At 44.5% G+C, this 20621-nt stretch overlaps 1 protein-coding gene across 2 annotated transcripts in view; it reads right to left on the bottom strand.

Moving 5' to 3' along the window:
* The window catches only part of PSME2 (proteasome activator subunit 2), a 56741-nt gene that overhangs the window by 29100 nt on the left and 7020 nt on the right, over positions 1 to 20621 (bottom strand). The window contains exons 2-4 of one of the 2 annotated variants that reach the window (XM_040416916.1): positions 20347 to 20529; positions 3159 to 3191; positions 2383 to 2445 (exon numbers count right to left, since the gene is read on the bottom strand). In XM_040416916.1, the coding sequence (XP_040272850.1) occupies positions 2383 to 2445; positions 3159 to 3191; positions 20347 to 20394 (144 nt within the window). In that variant the 5' untranslated portion in view covers positions 20395 to 20529. The remainder of the gene's footprint in view (positions 1 to 2382; positions 2446 to 3158; positions 3192 to 20346; positions 20530 to 20621) is intronic. The other variant, XM_040416917.1, reaches the window with a different exon arrangement.

Here is a 20621-nt window from a genome sequence, read left to right on the forward strand (position 1 = left end):
GCTATGTGCCATCCACAGATCCCCCCCATAACAGTGTCTCTGCAGTGTGAATGAGCCCAATACAGGGGCTGGATTAGGAATGACAGCGGGGACCGATGCAGTCCCTGTATTCTAATACATTGGCCCTGCTCACTGTTGTATAATCTTATCTAACCTGCATTGTTAAGATATAATAATCATGTGTAATCCAGCTGTATTACTTACAACTAAGTTCCAGAGGAGGGAGGAGGCAGGCCGGGAGGACGGGCGGGCGACGCGTCACTCACTACGTCACGCGCCCATGCCGCCTGCTTCATTCATAAAGTGGGCGGCGTAGGCGCATGACGTAGTGAGTGACATGCCGCCCGCCCTCCCAGCCTGCCTCCTCCCTCCTCTCTGCTACGGAACTTAGTTGTAAGTAATACAGCTGGATTACACAAGATTATTATATTTTAACAATGCCTACAGGTTAGATAAGATTATAAAACAGTGAGCGGGGCCGGTGCAATAGAATACAGGGACTGCACCGGTCCCCGCTGTCATTCCTAATCCTGATGCCGGCCCCCAGCCCCTCCTCCTTCTCAGTTGATACACCCGCCGACGGCGTATCATTGTAAAATTGCGCCATTCGCCCCATAAGACGCACTGCTATTTCCCCCCCACCACCACCTTTAGGGGGGGGAAAGTGCATCTTATAGGGCGAAAAATACGGTAATCCTTGCTTTAGGTTGGCCCATTCAAAGTGACAACTACAGCCTCTTCAGCCTGCCCCTGTAGTGCCAACCAACCATGCCGCATACTATGGATATCAGTATACACTAAAAATAATAGGGCTTGCAAAATAAATACTTACAGCCACGTCTAAACAAAACCCACAAATAATGCACTAGACCAGTGATGGCTAACCTCCGGCACTCCAGCTGTGTTGAAACTACGACTCCCAGCATGCTCCATTCATTTCTGTGGAGTTCTGAGAATAGCCAAGCAAGTGTACATCTTGGGAGTTGTAGTTTTACCACAGCTGAAGTGCCAGAGGTTAGCCATCACAGTACTAGACCAATAAATAATAAAATCATGAATTTATCAGATAAATAGATAAAATATGCTTAAAAATCATATAGGAGGGGCATACCTAAAACATAGACAAAATATACTGACAAAAGTAGAGCACCAAACACCATCAAAGTACATTTCACACCCAAAGCCTCTGGGTTAAGGTTGTGGGTATAGCCGACATGGACTCATAAATGCTATAGTATCATGTAGTACCTTGCTATAACCGTACTGATATAGGTATGTTTCTCCCATATTTTTTAAGTGTATTTTATCTATTTATCTGATAAAGTCATGATTATATTCATGATGTGTTGGTCTAGTGCGGTGATGGTGAACCTTTTAGAGACGGAGTGCCCAAACTGTAACCCAAAATATCTTCCATGTACTTTATAATTTAGCTATAATAGCCTGCCTACATTCAATGTGCTGCCTGTGCTGTTCATAGTGTGCCCTGCGCTGAGGAATGGCAGGAATAGTCTAAGGCTTATTGGTACACCATAGACTATTTCCAGGGCGTGGGTGCCATTGGTTCACCACCACTGGTCTAGTGCATTATAATTGGGTTGAGTATGCTATGGATATCGAAAAACTTATAACCCTGGTTGCGACAGTTTGAGACAAAAGCGAGCATTGTAGGTCAAAATCAGTGTGGAAAAAAAATCTGCATTATGTGCATTGAGAATTTAAAATTCTCATAGAATACAATGTACATGACCTATCCACACACAAATCCACACTCAATCCTGATCGTGTGCATTTAGCCTAAGGCTTCCTGCACACGAACGTTTTTTTTCTGTTTACGTTCCGTTTTTTGTGTTCCGTATACGGAACCATTCATTTCAATGGATCCGCAAAAAAAACAGAAGGTACTCCTTATGCCTTCCGTTTCCGTATTTCCGTTCAAACATAGAACATGTCTTATTATTGCCCACAAATATCGATCCGTGGCTCCATTCAAGTCAATGGGTCCACAGAAAAAACAGAATGCATACGGAATGCATCCGTATGTCTTCCATATCTGTTCCATTTTTGCGGAACCATCTATTGAAAATTTTATGCCCAGCCCAATTTTTTTTATGTACTTCCTGTTTAAACATTATTGTATGCTTCCGTTTCAGTTTGCGACCCGCAAAAAACGAATCAAAAACGGAAACCAAACGGAAAAACAGAACGGCAAAACGGAATGGAAGCACTACTGAAACAAAAACGGAACAACGGATCCGTGAAAAATGGATCGCATAATACTGAAAAAGCCATATGGTCGTGTGCAGGAGGCATGCTATATGGAGTGATGGAGCATTACTTTCTTTGTAATTTCTTATATACGTTATATGAAAATATACAGACCTTTAGAAGGTTGTCCAGATAATGAATCTTCTCAGGTATAAACTCTGATAGAAAGCTTTGGGCCTGTAGAGAGAGTCTCAGGGTCAAGTCACTGACAGCTACAAGGAGTTGGGTCATAAGAACATTAAAGGGAACCTGTCACCGGGATTTTGGGTATAGAGCTGAGGACATGGGTTGCTAGATCGCTGCTAGCACATCCGCAATACCTAGTGCCCATAGCTCTGTGTGCTTTTATTGTGTAAAAAAAACGATTTGATACATATGCAAATTAATCTGAGATGTGTCCTGTCCCTGAGATGAGTCAGAGCTTGAAAATATGACTCTTCTCTGGTCATACAAGTAAGATATTACTCTTTTATGGTAATTTGCATATGTATAAAATCGTTTTTTCTTTACACAATAAAAGCACACAGAGCTATGGGGACTGGGTATTGCGGATGTGCTAGCGGCCATCTGGCAACCCATGTCCTCAGCTCTATACCCAAAATCCAGGTGACAGGTTCCCTTTAAGATGCCTTTTGTTGATTTTCAAGAATTTCCCACACATCGCAGGATGCACTGACAGTGTGTTTGCAGTGTACAGTGGAAGTATACATCCAGAGGATTTACTGACATATACCTGCAATGTATGTCACTGTGTAAGGCATACAGTGGTATATGCCAGCCATAGACTCCAACAAAAGAATACATTTTACTGGATGCCTCTTTATAGAATAGTTTTGCCGACTACATTATTTTATTCTGCAAAAAGTAGGATCAGTAATCTTTTTTGTTACCTGGTTATTAAGATTTGTGCAGAATTCATCGACCTGTAAGAAAAAAAAAAGAGAGAATTATGCTGTACATTATTAGGGTTTATATGATAGATGTTGATTGATCAGTATCAGTTGTGCATATTAAAAAGGTTTGTCTGACTTAGTACTTTCACACTAGCGGCAGGGGACTTCGGCAGGCTGTTACGGCGGGTGAACAGCCTGTCGGATCCGTCCTGCCGCTAGTTCACGTGTGCCCCCGGACTGCCGCCATGTTCCCGTTGACTATAATGGGGGCACGGCAGTGCACGCAGAGAGCAGTACTTTTAGTCCGGCCACCTCTCAAGCGTGCGGTGCCGTGCTGCCGCCGGAACTCCGCCCCGCCCTCATTTTAGTCAATGGGAACGGAGTAGCAGTCTGGGGGCACACGTGAACTAGCAGCAGGACGGATCCAACAGGCTGTTCACCCACCGCAACAACCTGTCGGAGTCCCCTGCCGCTAGTGTGAAACTAGCCTTATTTAAAAAAAAAAAGCTAATGTGATAAAATAATAGAAAATAAATGAATGAATGCATACTCACCTACTTTATCCTTCTCCACTTCCAGTGCACCCACTCTGATCCTCTCCTGCAGGTGTGATGTCATCTTCTTGGCTGCAGTGACGATTTGCTGTATAACGTGTAGACATGGCTGCAGCAAATCACCAGCCTAAGGGCTTATTCACATGAATGTATTTTTTTTTCGCATACGATCTGTGTTTTTGGCGGATCAGATACGAACCGATTCACTTAACTGGGGCCGCAAAAGATGCGGACAGCACACGGTATGTCCGTTCCGTGGCACCGATATAAAAATTTAACATGTCCTATTCTTGTCTGTATTATGAACAAGGATAGGACACTTCTATAGAGGGCAAGATGTTCCCTTCCACAAAATGCAGAACGTACACGGCCATTATCCGTGTTTTGCACATCCGCAATTTGACAGCTCTGTACCCTAAGTCTCGCGAGACTTCACATAATAACTTCATAAATCAATTTCTACTGTAAAAAAAACATTTACCGAACTCTGGTTTGGTTCCAAGTGGTACCTTTGAACCGAACCAGAGTTCGGTAAATGTTTTTTTACAGTAGAAATTGATTTATGAAGTTATTATGCGAAGTCTCGTGGGACTTCGCTAAGTAATAACTTCGGCTTATCAAAGCCAATACATTCTAATACTGTACAGAGCGCTCTCTCTGTACAGTATTCAAATGAAGTATTATGCGAATCGACTTCGGATGTTTCATCCAAAGTCGATTCGCTCATCCCTAGTTATTAACCCCTTCAAGACCAAGCCAGTTTTAACCATAAGCACCAAGCCACATTTTGCAAATCTGACATGTTACACTTTATGTGTTAATAACTCTGGAACACTTTTACTTATCCAAGCAATTCTGAGATTGTTTTCTCATGACACATTGTACTTCATGTTAGTGGTAAATTTGAGTCAATATGTTTCACCTTTGTTTATAAAAAAAAACATCCAAAATTGACTGAAAATTGGGAAAAATTCTCAATTTTTGAAAATCGAATGCCTCATAAAATAGTTTTTACTGTACATTTTCCAGATATCTACTTCAAGTCAGAATCATTTTGAAAATGTCATTTTATTTTTCAGGATGTTACAAGGCTTAGAATTTTAAAAGCAATTCTCAACATTTTTAAGAAAATTTCCAAAACCCACTTTTTAAGGACCAGTTCAGTTCTGAAGTCACTTTGTGGGGCTTACATAGTGGAAACCACCCATAAATGACCCCATTTTAAAATTACACCCTGCAAGTTATTGAAAACTGATTTTACAAACTTTGTTAACCCTTTAGATGTTCCACAAGAATGATTTTCCATTTTAATCTATTTTTCCCTGTAACACAGCAAGGGTTAACAGCCAAAGAAAAATCTATATTTATTACCCCGATTCTGCAGTTTACAGAAACACCCTATATGTGGTCGTAAACTGCTGTATGGGCACACGGATGTCGCTGGGATAATTTTAATTTACTGTGTCACATTTGAAGCACCCCTGATGCCCCCCTAGAGTAGAAACTCTCAAAAAGTGACCCTATTTTGTAAACTACGGGATGAGGTGATAGTTTTATGGGTACTATTTTGGGATACATATGATTTTTGATTGCTTGATATTACGCTTTTTGTGAGGCAAGGTAACCAAAAAATGGCTGTTGTGGCACCGTTAAATTTTTTTGTTTTTTACGGAGTTCTCCTGACATGTTAGATCATGTGTTGTTTTTATAGAGCAGGTTGATACAGATGTGACAATACCAAATATGTGTATTTTTTTGTTGTTTCAGTTTTACATAAGAAAGCATTTATGTGTCTTCATGTTCTGAAAGCTACATTTCTTTTATTTTTCTGCCAATCATCTTGTGCAGGGGCTCTTTTTTGCAGTAAGAGCTGACATTTTTATTGGTACCTTTTTGAACAAAAATATTCAATATGACACTTTTTTAGGGCAAGGTGACCAAAAAATGGCTATTTTGGCACAGTTTCTATTTTTTTTTTAACAGCGTACACCTGAGGGGGTAGATCATAGCAATACCTAATATGTCTATTTTTTTATTTTTTTATTTCAGTTTTATACAATAAACGCATTTGTGAAAAAAAAATCATGTTTTTTGTGTCACCATTTTCTGAAAGCTATATTTTTTTATTTTTCTGCCCGATCGTCTTGTGTAGGGGCTCATTTTTTGCGGAAAAAATTGGCGTTTTTATAGGTTTATTGGTACTACAGGGAGTGCAGAATTATTAGGCAAGTTGTATTTTTGAGGATTAATTTTATTATTGAACAACAACCATGTTCTCAATGAACCCAAAAAACTCATTAATATCAAAGCTGAATATTTTTGGAAGTAGTTTTTAGTTTGTTTTTAGTTTTAGCTATTTTAGGGGGATATCTGTGTGTGCAGGTGACTATTACTGTGCATAATTATTAGGCAACTTAACAAAAAACAAATATATACCCATTTCAATTATTTATTTTTACCAGTGAAACCAATATAACATGTCAACATTCACAAATATACATTTCTGACATTCAAAAACAAAACAAAAACAAATCAGTGACCAATATAGCCACCTTTCTTTGCAAGGACACTCAAAAGCCTGCCATCCATGGATTCTGTCAGTGTTTTGATCTGTTCACCATCAACATTGCGTGCAGCAGCAACCACAGCCTCCCAGACACTGTTCAGAGAGGTGTACTGTTTTCCCTCCTTGTAAATCTCACATTTGATGATGGACCACAGGTTCTCAATGGGGTTCAGATCAGGTGAACAAGGAGGCCATGTCATTAGATTCTCTTCTTTTATACCCTTTCTTGCCAGCCACGCTGTGGAATACTTGGACGCGTGTGATGGAGCATTGTCCTGCATGAAAATCATGTTTTTCTTGAAGGATGCAGACTTCTTCCTGTACCACTGCTTGAAGAAGGTGTCTTCCAGAAACTGGCAGTAGGACTGGGAGTTGAGCTTGACTCCATCCTCAACCCAAAAAGGCCCCACAAGCTCATCTTTGATGATACCAGCCCAAACCAGTACTCCACCTCCACCTTGCTGGCATCTGAGTCGGACTGGAGCTCTCTGCCCTTTACCAATCCAGCCACGGGCCCATCCATCTGGCCCATCAAGACTCACTCTCATTTCATCAGTCCATAAAACCTTAGAAAAATCAGTCTTGAGATATTTCTTGGCCCAGTCTTGACGTTTCAGCTTGTGTGTCTTGTTCAGTGGTGGTCGTCTTTCAGCCTTTCCTACCTTGGCCATGTCTCTGAGTATTGCACACCTTGTGCTTTTGGGCACTCCAGTGATGTTGCAGCTCTGAAATATGGCCAAACTGGTGGCAAGTGGCATCTTGGCAGCTGCACGCTTGACTTTTCTCAGTTCATGGGCAGTTATTTTGCGCCTTGGTTTTTCCACACGCTTCTTGCGACCCTGTTGACTATTTTGAATGAAACGCTTGATTGTTCGATGATCACGCTTCAGAAGCTTTGCAATTTTAAGAGTGCTGCATCCCTCTGCAAGATATCTCACTATTTTTGACTTTTCTGAGCCTGCCAAGTCCTTCTTTTGACCCATTTTGCCAAAGGAAAGGAAGTTGCCTAATAATTATGCACACCTAATATAGGGTGTTAATGTCATTAGACCACACCCCTTCTCATTACAGAGATGCACATCACCTAATATGCTTAATTGGTAGTAGGCTTTCGAGCCTATACAGCTTGGAGTAAGACAACATGCATAAAGAGGATGATGTGGTCAAAATACTCATTTGCCTAATAATTCTGCACGCAGTGTATTTTGGGTTGCATATGACTTTCTGATCGCTTGGTTTTTCACTTTTTGTTATGAAAGGTGATAAAAAAAAAAAAGGCATTTTTTGTACAGTTTTTATTTTTTTTATGGTGTTCACCTTAGGGGGTAAGTCATGTGATATTTTTATAGAGCTGGTTGTTACGGATGTGGCAAGACCTAATATGTCAACTTTTTTATTTATTTATTTCAGTTTTACACTATAAAAGCATTTTTGAAGGAAAAAATCATGTTTTAGTGTCTTATGTAGGGGAAGAGATGACTGTTTCATTGGTACTATTTTGGGCTATATACGCCTTTTTGATCGCTTGGAATGACACTTTTTGTGATGTAAGGTGACAAAATGGCATTTTTGAGACTTCCGGTTCCGGCGCGCGCATGGAGAGGCGCGAGTGAGAGGCTCTCCGTTCGATCGGCCCGATAACCTAGAGAGCCGCCGCATCCCGGGTCCGAAAGGTACCCTCAGTCCTCCCGTGTACTGTAGGGAGTGCCCATGGAAAAGTTCGTAGTCAGAGGCGGCTCCCAGAAAGAACCGCGGACACCACTCTCGGCAGGTGAAGACCTGAAGGCCAGGGGCAAAATGAGAAGCGGCACAGACTTACCCGTTCGTCCTCGCAATCAACCCAGAGGAGTGCGGAGGCATCGGGGTCAGAGGAGGAAGAGGGAGAGAGCTGTCTAACATCGGCTGATGAATTAACAGCCTCTTGTAAATCTATGGCCATAGAAGTGGCTAAACTGCTGGCACCAGACATAAAAGCCTCCCTGGAAGCCACGGTCTCCTCGGCCCTGCAACAACTGCAGTCTGATGTGGCGCAACATACATCACAGATAGCTGAGGTGGAACAAAGAGTGGTAGTGGTGGAAGAGGATCTGGGGAGTGCCCAGAGGAGTATCAGTGACCTCCTGCGAGATAACCAGTACCTGAAGGAGAAGTTAGACGACCTGGAGAACCGATCCAGGAGAAGCAATCTGCGGATCATCGGCCTTCCGGAGTCGATTTCGCCGACCCAATTGATGGACATCTGTGAGGTAGAGATCCCACAAGCACTGGGGCTGCGCGGCAATTGTACAGTGGAGAGGGCGCACCGTTTGGGGCCGTCGTTGCCAGCAAGTTCACGCTCCAACAACATAAAGCCTAGAGCAGCCATAGCCAAATATTTGAACTATGCCGCCAAAGAAGCAATACTAGCAAAATTTCGGCGCAATGGGAGGCCGCTGACGATTAGGGGCAACAAGATCCTCCTATTCAGCGACTACTCAGCAGAAGTGGCTAAGCGCAGGAGGGAATTTTCGCAAGTGTGCTCGGCTCTTGCTCGCAACAAGGTCAAGTTCGCCTTACTTTACCCTGCAACCCTGCGGATTTTTCGTCCAGACGGGACGGTTGACACGTTCCTTTCGCCGGGAGAAGCTTTGGGTTCGCTGGACTCGGATCCCCTATTCTCTGATTTGATGCATACATCCTCCCAGCGATCAACTTCCTCGGTCAGAGGGAGAGGAGCTACCCAGAAGTCGGGGAGAGGGGGGTCCAGATCTGCAGAGCCAGAACACCTGGGGGCGACTCCAGGTTGAATATGGACAGCACCGGGTATCGTTGGAATATGAGTAGGCCATCCTGGAGAGTCACGTGAGATAGCATTGGACTTTGTGTTCATTTATGTTAACATGTTAAAACGCATTGATTATGCCGAGTACTATGGGCCGGGGAACGGTTTATGTTTAGGGATAGCTAATGATGATTGAAGAAGGTAGTGACAACTACTACACTGTTAGATGCGCGAAAAAAGTGAAGTCGACATTTGTTTTATCTAAGTTGTGGGGCGGGTTGGGGGGTCATGGGTGGGGGGGAGGGAGGGGAGTGAACACTAAATTGTATGTGGTTAGGATGCAGATACCTTGGTACCAATCTGTGATATTCTGTGTTGACCAGTTCTTGGTGGCTTCTCCTGCAGAGGGCGAACACATAGTGAAATTACTATGCGTGTAATCACGTGGAATGTCAAGGGCCTACGATCCCCTACTAAACGTATGGCGGTGTTGCGACATCTTAAAAAATTAAAAGTAGATGTGGCGCTCCTGCAGGAGACCCACTTAGAAGAGGCTGATTTTTTCCGGATGCGCAGACTATGGGTGGGACAAGTAATAGGTTCACCCTCAGTTGGCAAAAAGGCGGGTGTTATGGTCTTGTTTCACAAACGCTTGCAATACGAGATTCGCTCCATGTCCATTGACACTCAGGGGAGGTGGATGCGAATAAACATGGACTCTCCGGTTGGTCAGATAGTTCTACAAAATGTCTATGCCCCAAACACCGCTCAGACTGACTTTTACAGGTCGTTGGAGAAAGACATTTTGGAAGAAGACTCACAGATGCTGCTGGTGGGGGGTGATTTTAATAGGGTACATAACGAGCAGGAAGATAGGAAGAGAGGGGCTTTGGAAAACGTTACCCCCATAGGCGTGCGCACGGGGTGTGCCGGGTGTGCCTGGGCACACCCTAATCACACCCCTGTGCTCCGCCTCCTGTACTGCCGCCTGCCACTTGAGCCCCGGCTGCCAGCCCTGGACAGCTTCAATGACATACATCTGCTTATACGACTGCTCACTGCTGCTGCGCTCCGTCTCCCGGCGGCCGGCCGCGTAACTTCACTCACTCCGACGTCACGCGCCTGCTCCGCCTGCTTCATTAATAAAGTGGGAGGAGCAGGCGCGTGCGGCGTGACGGAGTGAGTGACGTCACGTTACGCTGCCGCCGGCCTAGTTTGAATATTTGAAGAGCCTGCCTGCCCGCCCAGTGCCCATGCCCAGTGAATATGGTGATTGTGTCAAAAAGAAAAACTGAATACCAGCTGGAGTCCTGTCCAAGTAAGTTAGTAATAGATTAAATAGTACTAGTAGTACAATTTGGCACAAGTTTAACAACACTTTACATAAGGAACGCAGCAGGGTCTTACAATAGTTGCCAGCCTCCACCCCCTGTTGGGGGGTCACTGTCAGGGAGACTGTTATGGGGGGGATCTGTGGATGATGACACATATATTGAACAAGATGCTGCTATATATGTGTCATCCACAGATCCCCCCTGGCCCCCCATAACAGTGTCATCCACAGATTCCACACAGATGCCCCCATAACAGTGCCACCCACAGATATCCCCTTAATAGACTGTTAAGGGGATATCTGTGTGGAATATGTCACCTTTTATGGGGGATATGTGGATGATACTGTTATGGGGGGGATCTGTGGATGACGCACTGTTAATAACAGTGCGTCATCCACAGATGCCCCCATAACAGTGTGTCATCCACAGGTCCCCCATAACAGTGTGTCATCCACGATGCCCCCATAACAGTGCGTCATCCACAGATGCCCCCATAACAACCCTAATGTCGGTTTGCGCTGTCTCCGAGTCAGGCTCGAAGTCAAGTGGGCAGCGGCCTCCTTGCTTCAAGTAAATCTAAGCCCGCCCCTTACCCCCTCCTCTACAATTAGATGGACATGCTGCCGGGATCGCGATCTTCTAACGCATGCGCGGTACGCTGCCTGTTACAGCGTGACGGCTGGGCGCACGCGCAATCAAACTGTCCGGAGCATCCGCAGTCAGCAAAATGTAGGCGGGTGAGTGAGGATCGCGTTGTAACAGGCAGCGTACCGCGCATGCGCTAGAAGAGCGCGATCCCGGCAGCATGTCCATCTAATTGTAGAGGAGGGGGTAAGGGGCGGGCTTAGCTTTACTTGAAGCAAGGAGGCCGCTGCCCACTTGACTTCGAGCCTGACTCGGAGACAGCGCCAACCGACATTAAAACAACGTTTTTAACAAGTATGAAGAAACGCAAAGAGCAAAGAAAAATATGATTAGCAACACACTGGGGGATACTGTAAGGTACTGTGGTCGGTTTAATATGCGTTTTGCAGGTGACAGGTTCCCTTTAAAGGTTTCCGTTTTGCATTCCATCTTGCCATTCCGTTATATTTCGTTTGAAATGGAACCTATAACGGAATGGGATAACGCAGATGTGAACCCACCCTTAGGAATAGATTGTTTCTGAATACTCAAGCGTACAGAGGAAGAAAGGAAAACTCTTGAAAGCTTGTCTTTTAAGTATTAGGTTAGTACAATCAAAATTGACACACTGTTGGGGAGGATCTGTGGATATTTGTGTGTGTATATATATATGTGTATATATATATATATATATATATATATATATACACACACACACGGCGTGTGTGTTTGTGCTTTACGGTGCACACCCTAATGCAATAGGCTGCGCACGCCTATGGTTACCCCGCAAAGACAGACCCAGACGCTGCTCCCTTTGATACGCAATACAGGTCTTTGTGATTCCTGGAGATACCACCATCCAGTGGAACGCGAATATACTCATTTTTCTCATGCCCGGGGGTCATGGTCCCGGATTGACTACCTCCTGACATCTCAGAGAATGTTGTCAAAAGTCAAGCTAGTAGAAATACTGGACTTGTTAATCTCGGATCATGCCCCAGTGGTTATGGAAATGATTGACTCAGTCCCCAGGGGGCCGGATGTTACGTGGAGAATGCCGCAACACTTACTCAAAGATAAGGAATTTCTGGATAAGCTAAAAGGGTGGTGGTGGGAATACTCCCAGGATAATGTGGAACAGGCATCGAACCAGAATTTATTTTGGGACGCGGCCAAGGCGGTCCTGCGGGGTCGAATAATATCATATTCGATAGGGAAGAAGAGGGAAGCGAGTAAAAAGTTTGAGGAAGCTACCCAAAAGGTGCGGGAGATGTACACTCAATTCCTGCAAAACCCCTCAGTTCCCAATAAGGTTCTATGGGTCACGGCCAAACATAGTTTTGACTACTGTCAGGAAGGAAAGGAAAAGTGGTTTGGAGACTACCAAAAGGCTAAGCTTTTTCGTGTAGGCAATAAGGCGGGCCGGCTTTTAGCAAATCTAACGCGCCCATTTGTGAAACAAACGGCCTTGCATCCCCTGAAGGATAGGTCGGGAAATTTGTGCTCTCAGCCGAAGGACATAGTGGAGATATTAAGAGAATATTTCCAAACATTATATTCAGGGGATCCCCCCCGCCCCCAGGAGGCAAGGGACCTTTTAGACAGGGTGGATTTACCGCGCCTTTCCACTGAGGCGGTGGAAACGTTATGTCAAGACGTTAGTGATGAAGAGTTAGGGACAACAATTAAGTCGCTATCAAATTGTAAAGCCCCGGGACCCGACGGATTCCCGGCGGAGTTTTACAAGGCCATGATCCCAGATCTCTCCCCGACGCTGACTAGTCTGTTCAACAACATAATGGCCGGGGGTAGTTTACCGGACTCGGGCAAGATGGCATACATTAAAATTCTCCCGAAAATGGGCAGAGATTTGACTCAACCCAGCGCGTATAGACCGATCTCCCTGATCAATCAAGATATTAAAATTCTGGCAAAGCTTTTAGCCAATAGGTTAGCCATTTGCATACCGAATCTCATTGGTTCACATCAGGTAGGGTTCATGAAGGGTAGATCAGCAGTGACTAATGTGCGCAAGGTTCTAACCGTTCTTAGCAGATATAGAGACCCCAAAGGTAAGCCTTCTCCGGCGTTGTTGGCAGTGGATGCCGAGAAGGCATTCGATAATGTCAATTGGCAATGGTTGGGTAGGGTACTGGACAGGGTTAACATTACGGGACGCTTCCGGAATTTCTTGACCGCACTCTATACCAACCCCCAGGCACGGGTGAATGTACCGGGCTTTCTATCCAAACCAATTACGCTGGAGAAGGGCACGAGACAGGGTTGTCCCTTGTCTCCGTTGCTTTTCAACTTAGCAATGGAGCCCTTGGCAAGATGGCTAGTTAAGTCGGAAACGTTTGAAGGGGTTAGGATAGGGGGCAAAGTGCTGAAGGTTAGTTGCTTCGCAGATGACATGCTACTATATTTTGGGTCCCCGGAGCTCCACTTGGAAAGGACTCTTGAGGCTTTGAATATCTACGGCAGGGCCACAGGGTATAGGGTCAACGTGGAAAAAAGCCAGTTACTGTTTCTTGATCATCAGTCTCCGGCAGCTAAACATCTACAGAATAGTGTGGAGGTCCGGAGGGATTACCTGACCTATTTGGGCATTAAGATAGGCCGCACTCCAGCGTCATTATACACTCTGAATTACCCCCCTCTCTTCCTTAAAATAGAGAATGAATTGGAGAAATGGCAGGACTTGCCCTTGTCAGTGTGTGGGAGGGCTCACTTAATCAAAATGGTGAGCTTCCCAAAGCTTCTCTACCCGCTTCAGACAATTCCATTATTGATAAAACACGTGGATGTGGTTAGGATGCAAAGGGCGTTTAACCGTTTCCTCTGGAAAACTAAGAGACCTCGCATCGCTTATGCTAAATTAACGATGCTGAAATATGAAGGGGGGTTGCAATTGCCGAATATTCGCCACTATAACTTGGCGGCGCTCTTCAGGCATGTGCGGGACTGGGTGTGGGGCACGGGCTATTACTCGGCGATTGCATTCGAAAGGGAGTTAGCTGATGGAGAAAACTTGGAGGCCCTATTACATACCAGGATAAAAGACATACCGGTGTCAATAAGGCAGTGCATTCTTTTGAAGGACACCATAATGGCGTGGAAGGCGATCAGGAAAATCTATGGCCTACCTTGTTACCTGTCACCCAGATTACCATTATGGTCGCTACCGGCGTTCCCCCAAGGTAGGGAGAATAGTATGTTTCAGGCATGGAGGGAGAAAAATATACTGAGACTTGAAGACCTGCTTCATACTTCTGGTCTCCACTGGTTAGATTGGGATCAGGTTAAGGTACAATTTGATTTTCAGGATGCCCACTATCTTCCCTACCAGCAAATAAAAAGCTATTGTAGTGCCCAGGCATCTTCTGTTGGGGATGCTGATAGGTTAGCATGGTTTGTGGCCTTGCTAGGCAAGGATGGCTCTCACATGCCCCTCTCTGAATTACAACGCAGGCTTCATAGTATCCAGACGATCGGCCTGGTAAAAGGGGCCTACAAGCCCTGGGAGAGAGAGCTATCTGACCCGAACATAACAAAAAAGATGAGGGAAGGCATGGAATTGGTCAGACGGGCGACATATAATGAGCAGTGGAGAGAGACACAATTAAGACTCATGCATCGAGCGACGTATGCTTTCAATTTGTCCTATCGTGACGCCCCTGCCCATTATCTTCGTGAGTGTCCGAAGTGTAGCCTTCAGAAGGCGGGTCTATTACATGCCATTTGGGAGTGCCCGAAAGTGCAACCGTTGTGGAAACAGGCCATAGAAGCTATTGATGACATTTGGGGTGATACGGTGGGTACCACACCACAACAGTGCGTATTCCATTACATACCTAAAAATCAGGAGGAGGAAATGGGATCGCTGGTTGCGAAGCCAGGTGTACATCTTCTGTTGATGTCGGTTAAAAAGTCTCTCCTACGACACTGGCTAGAAAAGGAAGTTCCAGTGTGGGAGGAGGTCATAGGGGTGATGAAGAATGTTCTTTACTTAGAAAGGCTGGAGGTAGAACAAGATAAAGAACGCTTGGTCGAGAAGTTTATTAAAAAATGGAGGGGGTTCATAGAGAAACAACTTTCGGTTATTGAAATTCAGGAACTTATGGCCCCATTTAAACTCACAGGGTGGTATCTAGAGGCTCAGCTGGCAGATAGGCTGGGGAGATTGGCCCATTAGTTCGACTGGTAGGCGAGGGAATCATCCAGGGCGGAGGATGGGGTACTGCGGGTGAACCACTTCAAGTCCAAAAAGCGGGAGGTTGAGGGGGGGAGGGGAGTTGGGGAATATTATGATAAAATGTGTATTGAGAAATCTTATTTTCCAAACTGCTTGCACAACTGTGCTTTGATGCAAATTTCCTGTATTGTATTGTTTCTATACCCAATGCTGTACAACTGATTTCTCAATCCAATAAAGAGATTTTTGAAAAAAAATGGCATTTTTTTGCTCTTTTTTTTTTTTACAGCATTCAGGTGGTAGATTATGTGGCATTTTTATAGAGCACGTCGTTATGGCTACAGCGATACCTAATATGTCTGTTTATTTATTTATTTTGAACACGGTTTTTATGATAAAAAAACACTTTTTTTCACTTTTTATATTTGTCCCACTGTGGGACTTCACCTTCTCAGGGTTTGATCCCTGTTTCAGTTCAGTGCAATACATTATGTATTGTACTGAATTGAACTGTCAGCCTCTTACACAGTAAGATACTGACAGTTGCCTAGGAGACTCAGCCTGCAAACTGGATCTCCTGGCCTTCCGTAGCTGGCAGGCTCCCATGCCTATGTAAGGCATCGGAGCTGCCATGGCAACCATTTGCCCCCTGTCAGCACAGCGCGGGGGGCGATGGAGTCAGAGGGAGCCCCCTCCCTCTGTAAACCCTGCATGTGCCGTGGTCAGCGCTAACATAAAAAAAAAAATTCCTGCGGACACAGGAAAAAGTCACCTATTTCTACAGACTGTCCAGAAATTTGGATCGTTGACAACCCTACCTCTTGGTTGGAACATAATATACATGACGTTTAGATCATGTAAGCCCTGTCCCTAGAATGCACCTCAAACCCACCCAGAACTGTCCACTTATAGATGGTGCTTACATAAGTCCTGCCCTTTAGCGGCACAGGACAGGACAAATTTACTTGGACTCTCTGAAAATTAGGGACAGTTCCTGCAAATATGGAACTGTTGGCAACTATGGACTTGATATACCCCACATTCTGTACTGTTGCTTCTGGCATTGACTTCCTGTGTCCTAAATACCTGTATACCAAGAATTATTGTCCAAAAGACAATAACTCCTTATTTAACACCAATACGCCTTTTTAAAGTGGTCACTAAGGGTCCTTAGGCTAGGCCGCCACCTTTTCACAGTGGTCTAAGCGCTGCACGAGTCTCCTGTGCCGTGAAGAGCAGGAGCTCGGCTCTCTCATAACAGCTGGGCTCCTGTACACCTTTATTAAAAATATTGAGCCGTTGTGTCACAAAGGGTTAACTGTTTTTCTAGCTGCGTGCATCCTACTTTCACTTTGTGCCGATCATCTAATAACCCTTATCTCTAAATTACTAAGGGGTCATAAACACTTATTTAAAGGGGTTGTCTGAGTTATGAAAAAAAAATATATATAGCACTGTAAATCTGATGGGGAGAAATATATAACTGAGCTAAGCAAGTTTTAGGTAAAAAAAAAATTATATTTCCTAATTTCCCTGGTTCTCTTCTGGTCCTTTGTTTACCTGCAATAACAACAATCTCTGCCCCTCCCCCTGCTCTGCAAAGGGAGTGAATACAAGTACTGCCCTGAGTGACATGGGATACTCAGCAGCATGTTGTATGTGTAGGACTACAAGTCCCAGCTGTATAATGACACTGCTGATACACACAGGATCTTCGCCCTACATGTTCTTGTGCAATGCTCTGCAGAACTCCTCTGACAGCTTCTGTGCCCAGCATTTGTCTCCTCACTTCCTGCAGCTACTCAGTAAAGCCTTCAGCCCTGAGTCTGTGCTCCTGAAGGGGTTAATCTTTCCTGAAGTATCCAGTGGGAGGGAGACACAGGGCAGACAGCAGCAGCTCAGCCAGTGCAGGGGGGTGTGGCCAGAACAGTGACCTGTGGTGTACAGACACATATCTGCTCTCTAAAGGCTTGTGCACTAAACATTGTCACAGCAGGGAGAGAAGCTGACATCACAGGTCATGTGACCATCAATGAAATTTGAGAAAGGAGCAACTACAGATACAGTAAGTGCATGGTAAAGTTGATTAGTTAGAAACATACAAAGAACAATAAAATAACTAGGACAACCCCTTTAAGCCACATTCTTATCAGTAAGATAAGAACTGAGCTATAATGAGTGTTTATAATGTAAGAGAACAGAGATAAGGAGTCTGTCTGCTCCTCAGATGACAGAAAAATCCACAGGCTGCTACTACAGCATCTCAGTCCTGTACACAAAAAAAGACTCCATATTTTTTAATAAAGACCAACTGAAAAGAATAATTTTTAGCTCAAAATAAGTACAATGCAATAATAAAAAAAAAATTGCCCTCAAAGGTGTACATAGCCTTTAACAGAAAGTGCCGATCCTGGCCATTAACCCCTTAGATGCCATGGCCAATAGCGACCGAGGCATCTTAGTAATTTCAGAAGGAGGGGACTCCTCTGTCAGCCAAATGAGATTGTGGGGCACCAATGTCTGTACTCGGCAGCCGGGGGTCCAGTGAAAGCCTCCAGGTCTGCCTTCAGTGTTTCCTTTTAGGCTGTGCCAGAGGCAATGCCTAATAGAGTCCCTGTCAGTTTCACACTGACAGCATAATACACTGCACATCAGAGGTTCACATGTCAAAGTAAAATAAAAGTAAAAAATTTAGGCCTCTTGCACACAAACGTGCCGTGTTTTGCGGTCTGCAAATTGTGGATCTGCAAAACACGGATGCCGCCTGTGTGCCTTCCGTAATTTGCGGAACGGAACAGACGGCCCATTATAGAAATGCCGCAAAACGGACAAGAATAGGACATGATCTATAATTTTTGCGGGGCCACGGAACGGAGCAACTGATGTGGACAGCACAAGTAAGGGCTGTCCGCATATTTTGCGGCCCCATTAAGGTGAATGGGTCCGCACCCGAGCCGCTAAAAATGCGGCTCGGATGCGGAACCAAACCACATTCGTGTGCAAGAGGCCTTAAAAACACACTTTTTTTTACTGGAAAAATAAAATCCCCTCAACATATTTGGTATAACTGCTTTTGTAATGACCTGAACTATACAATTATAATGTAATTTATACCGTACAGTGAACGCCATAAAAAATAAAAAAGACGCCTAAATTGCTGCATTTTGTTTATTCTCCACAAAAAAAATGGATTACAAAGTGTAAGTAGTCCTGCAAAAATCAAGCCCTCACACAGGTCCATAGAAAGAAAACTAAATAACGTTATTGGTCTTGGGATGCAGCAATGCAAAAACACTTTCTTTAAAAAAAAAAGTGGACGGATTTATTGTGCAAAAGTAAAAAAACATTAAAAAAAATAATAATAAACTATGATCAGGGGCATAGCTATAGGGGAAAAGGCTGCTTTGGGGCCCAAACTCAAAATAGGCCCACCCAGGAGGAGGACTAAAAGATTTTATTGTCAGGGACCCCTCAACAGTATTATACAATAACACTATACATAGATCACTCTAGGAAATGGACAGAGCAGCTACTGGGCCTTGTCTGAGAGCGAAATCTTGACTAGCCACAGGAGTAGGGTTTTTACTGGAGTCGGGAGTGGCAAAGAAGTTGCTGGGGGTGGGGGGCCCATTCAAAAATATTCTGTGGGGCCCAGTCATTTCTACTTACGCCACTATGATTTTAGTAACACTATAAGGCCCATTTCACACGAGCGAGTTTTCCACGTGGGTGCAATGCGTGACGTGAACGCATAGCACCCGCACTGAATCCTGACCCATTTATTTCAATGGGTCTGTGTACATGAGCATTTTTTTTCACGCAGCCCTGGCCCCATAGAAGTGAATGGGGCTTCAGTGAAAAATGCATCCGCAAGCAAGTGCGGATGCAATGTGTTTATCACTGATAGTTGCTAAGAGATGTTGTTTGTAAACCTTCAGTTTTTTTTTCACTCGTGAAAAACGCATCAAAACACATTGCACCTGTGCGGAAAAAACTGAACAACGGAACGCAATCACAGACAAAACTGACTGAACTTGCTTGCAAAATGGTGTGAGTTTCACTGAATGCACCAGGAGCCAATCTGTCACACTCTTGTGAAAGGGGCCTAATCGTACTGACCCAGAAAGTAAAGTTATCCTGTTATTTACGACTCATGCACATGAGCATGTATGCCCCGTGCCCATATTGCACTACGAAGTGTTTCTGTGGCATTTTGGTCTGTTACTCAACACCACAAATAAATAGAACATGCCCTATTTTTTGAGGTGGGGATCTATTCAAGTCAATGGGTCCGCATCCGCAAACATCGGATGGTGCTCGTGAATTGTGGACCGCTATTTGCGGTCTGCAGCACGGACGCAGGGCACATACGCTTCTGTGCAAAATTTACAATATAAGCAGACATTGGCGGTATTGCTAGGGTTCCCCCCCCCCCCCCCCTCATAAAGAGTTAATCAAAGTTAACCAATGAGTTATATATACCCCAAAATGGTATCAGTAAAAACTATCACCCAAAAAAAAACAAAAAAAACCCACACTCATGCACCTACATCGACAGAAAGTTATAACTCTTGGAATGCGACAATCAAAAAATAAAAAAAAATTGCTTAGTCACTAAGGCCCAAAACATGCGGGTGACTAAGGGGCTAAACAGGTGCAATACACAGATTTCCAGTTTAATAGAATACAGAAGTAGATCTTGAAATATTCAGGCGCCTGAACTATATTAACATATTACCTGTAAGGCCTCTTGCACGCGGCAGTTGTGGGTCCGTTCCGTGCATTTGGGACCGCAGTTTGCGGTCCCTAATGCACAGGCAACATCCGTGTGGCTGCGAGGATGGAGCGAGACCTAGTTCTATTTTTTGTGGTGTGGAGGCACAGACAGAAACACTACAGAAGCACTCCGTAGTGCTTCCGTGGGGTTCTGATCCGTGCTTCCGTTCCACATCTCCTTGATTGCAGACTCATTCAAGTGAATGGTCCGCATCCCTGATGCGAAGTGCACACAGGCCAGTGCCCGTGTATTGTTGACCCGCCGTATGCACGCCGCAATACGGCCACGGGCACACAACGTTTGTGTGCAAGAGGCCTAATGAAGAGACAAACAGGTGTAAACATGATGGACGCCCATCTGCAATGAACACTTACCTTTTCCTTGTTGGCAAGGCTAATCTTCAGGGTACAGGCTTTAGACATGTCTGTAAGTTTTCAGATTGTCTTCGCTTCAGATTCACCCTGGTCTTTATCAGTCTTTTTGTCTTTCAAGTCTTCTCAGCTCCTTTGCCTCTTCTCCCCGTCCCTCTTTACTTTCAGTTTCTCTTTGGATTAATGCTGTGGTTTCCAGGAAGGAGGGAGAGGGAGTGTTTTACTAAAAGGGACTTTCCAGCAGTAAACTGAAGAGAGACATACTCTCCATTGTTCTG

This window comes from Bufo bufo, chromosome 2, assembly GCF_905171765.1.
Source record: "Bufo bufo chromosome 2, aBufBuf1.1, whole genome shotgun sequence".
In the NCBI taxonomy this organism is placed as follows: domain Eukaryota; kingdom Metazoa; phylum Chordata; class Amphibia; order Anura; family Bufonidae; genus Bufo; species Bufo bufo.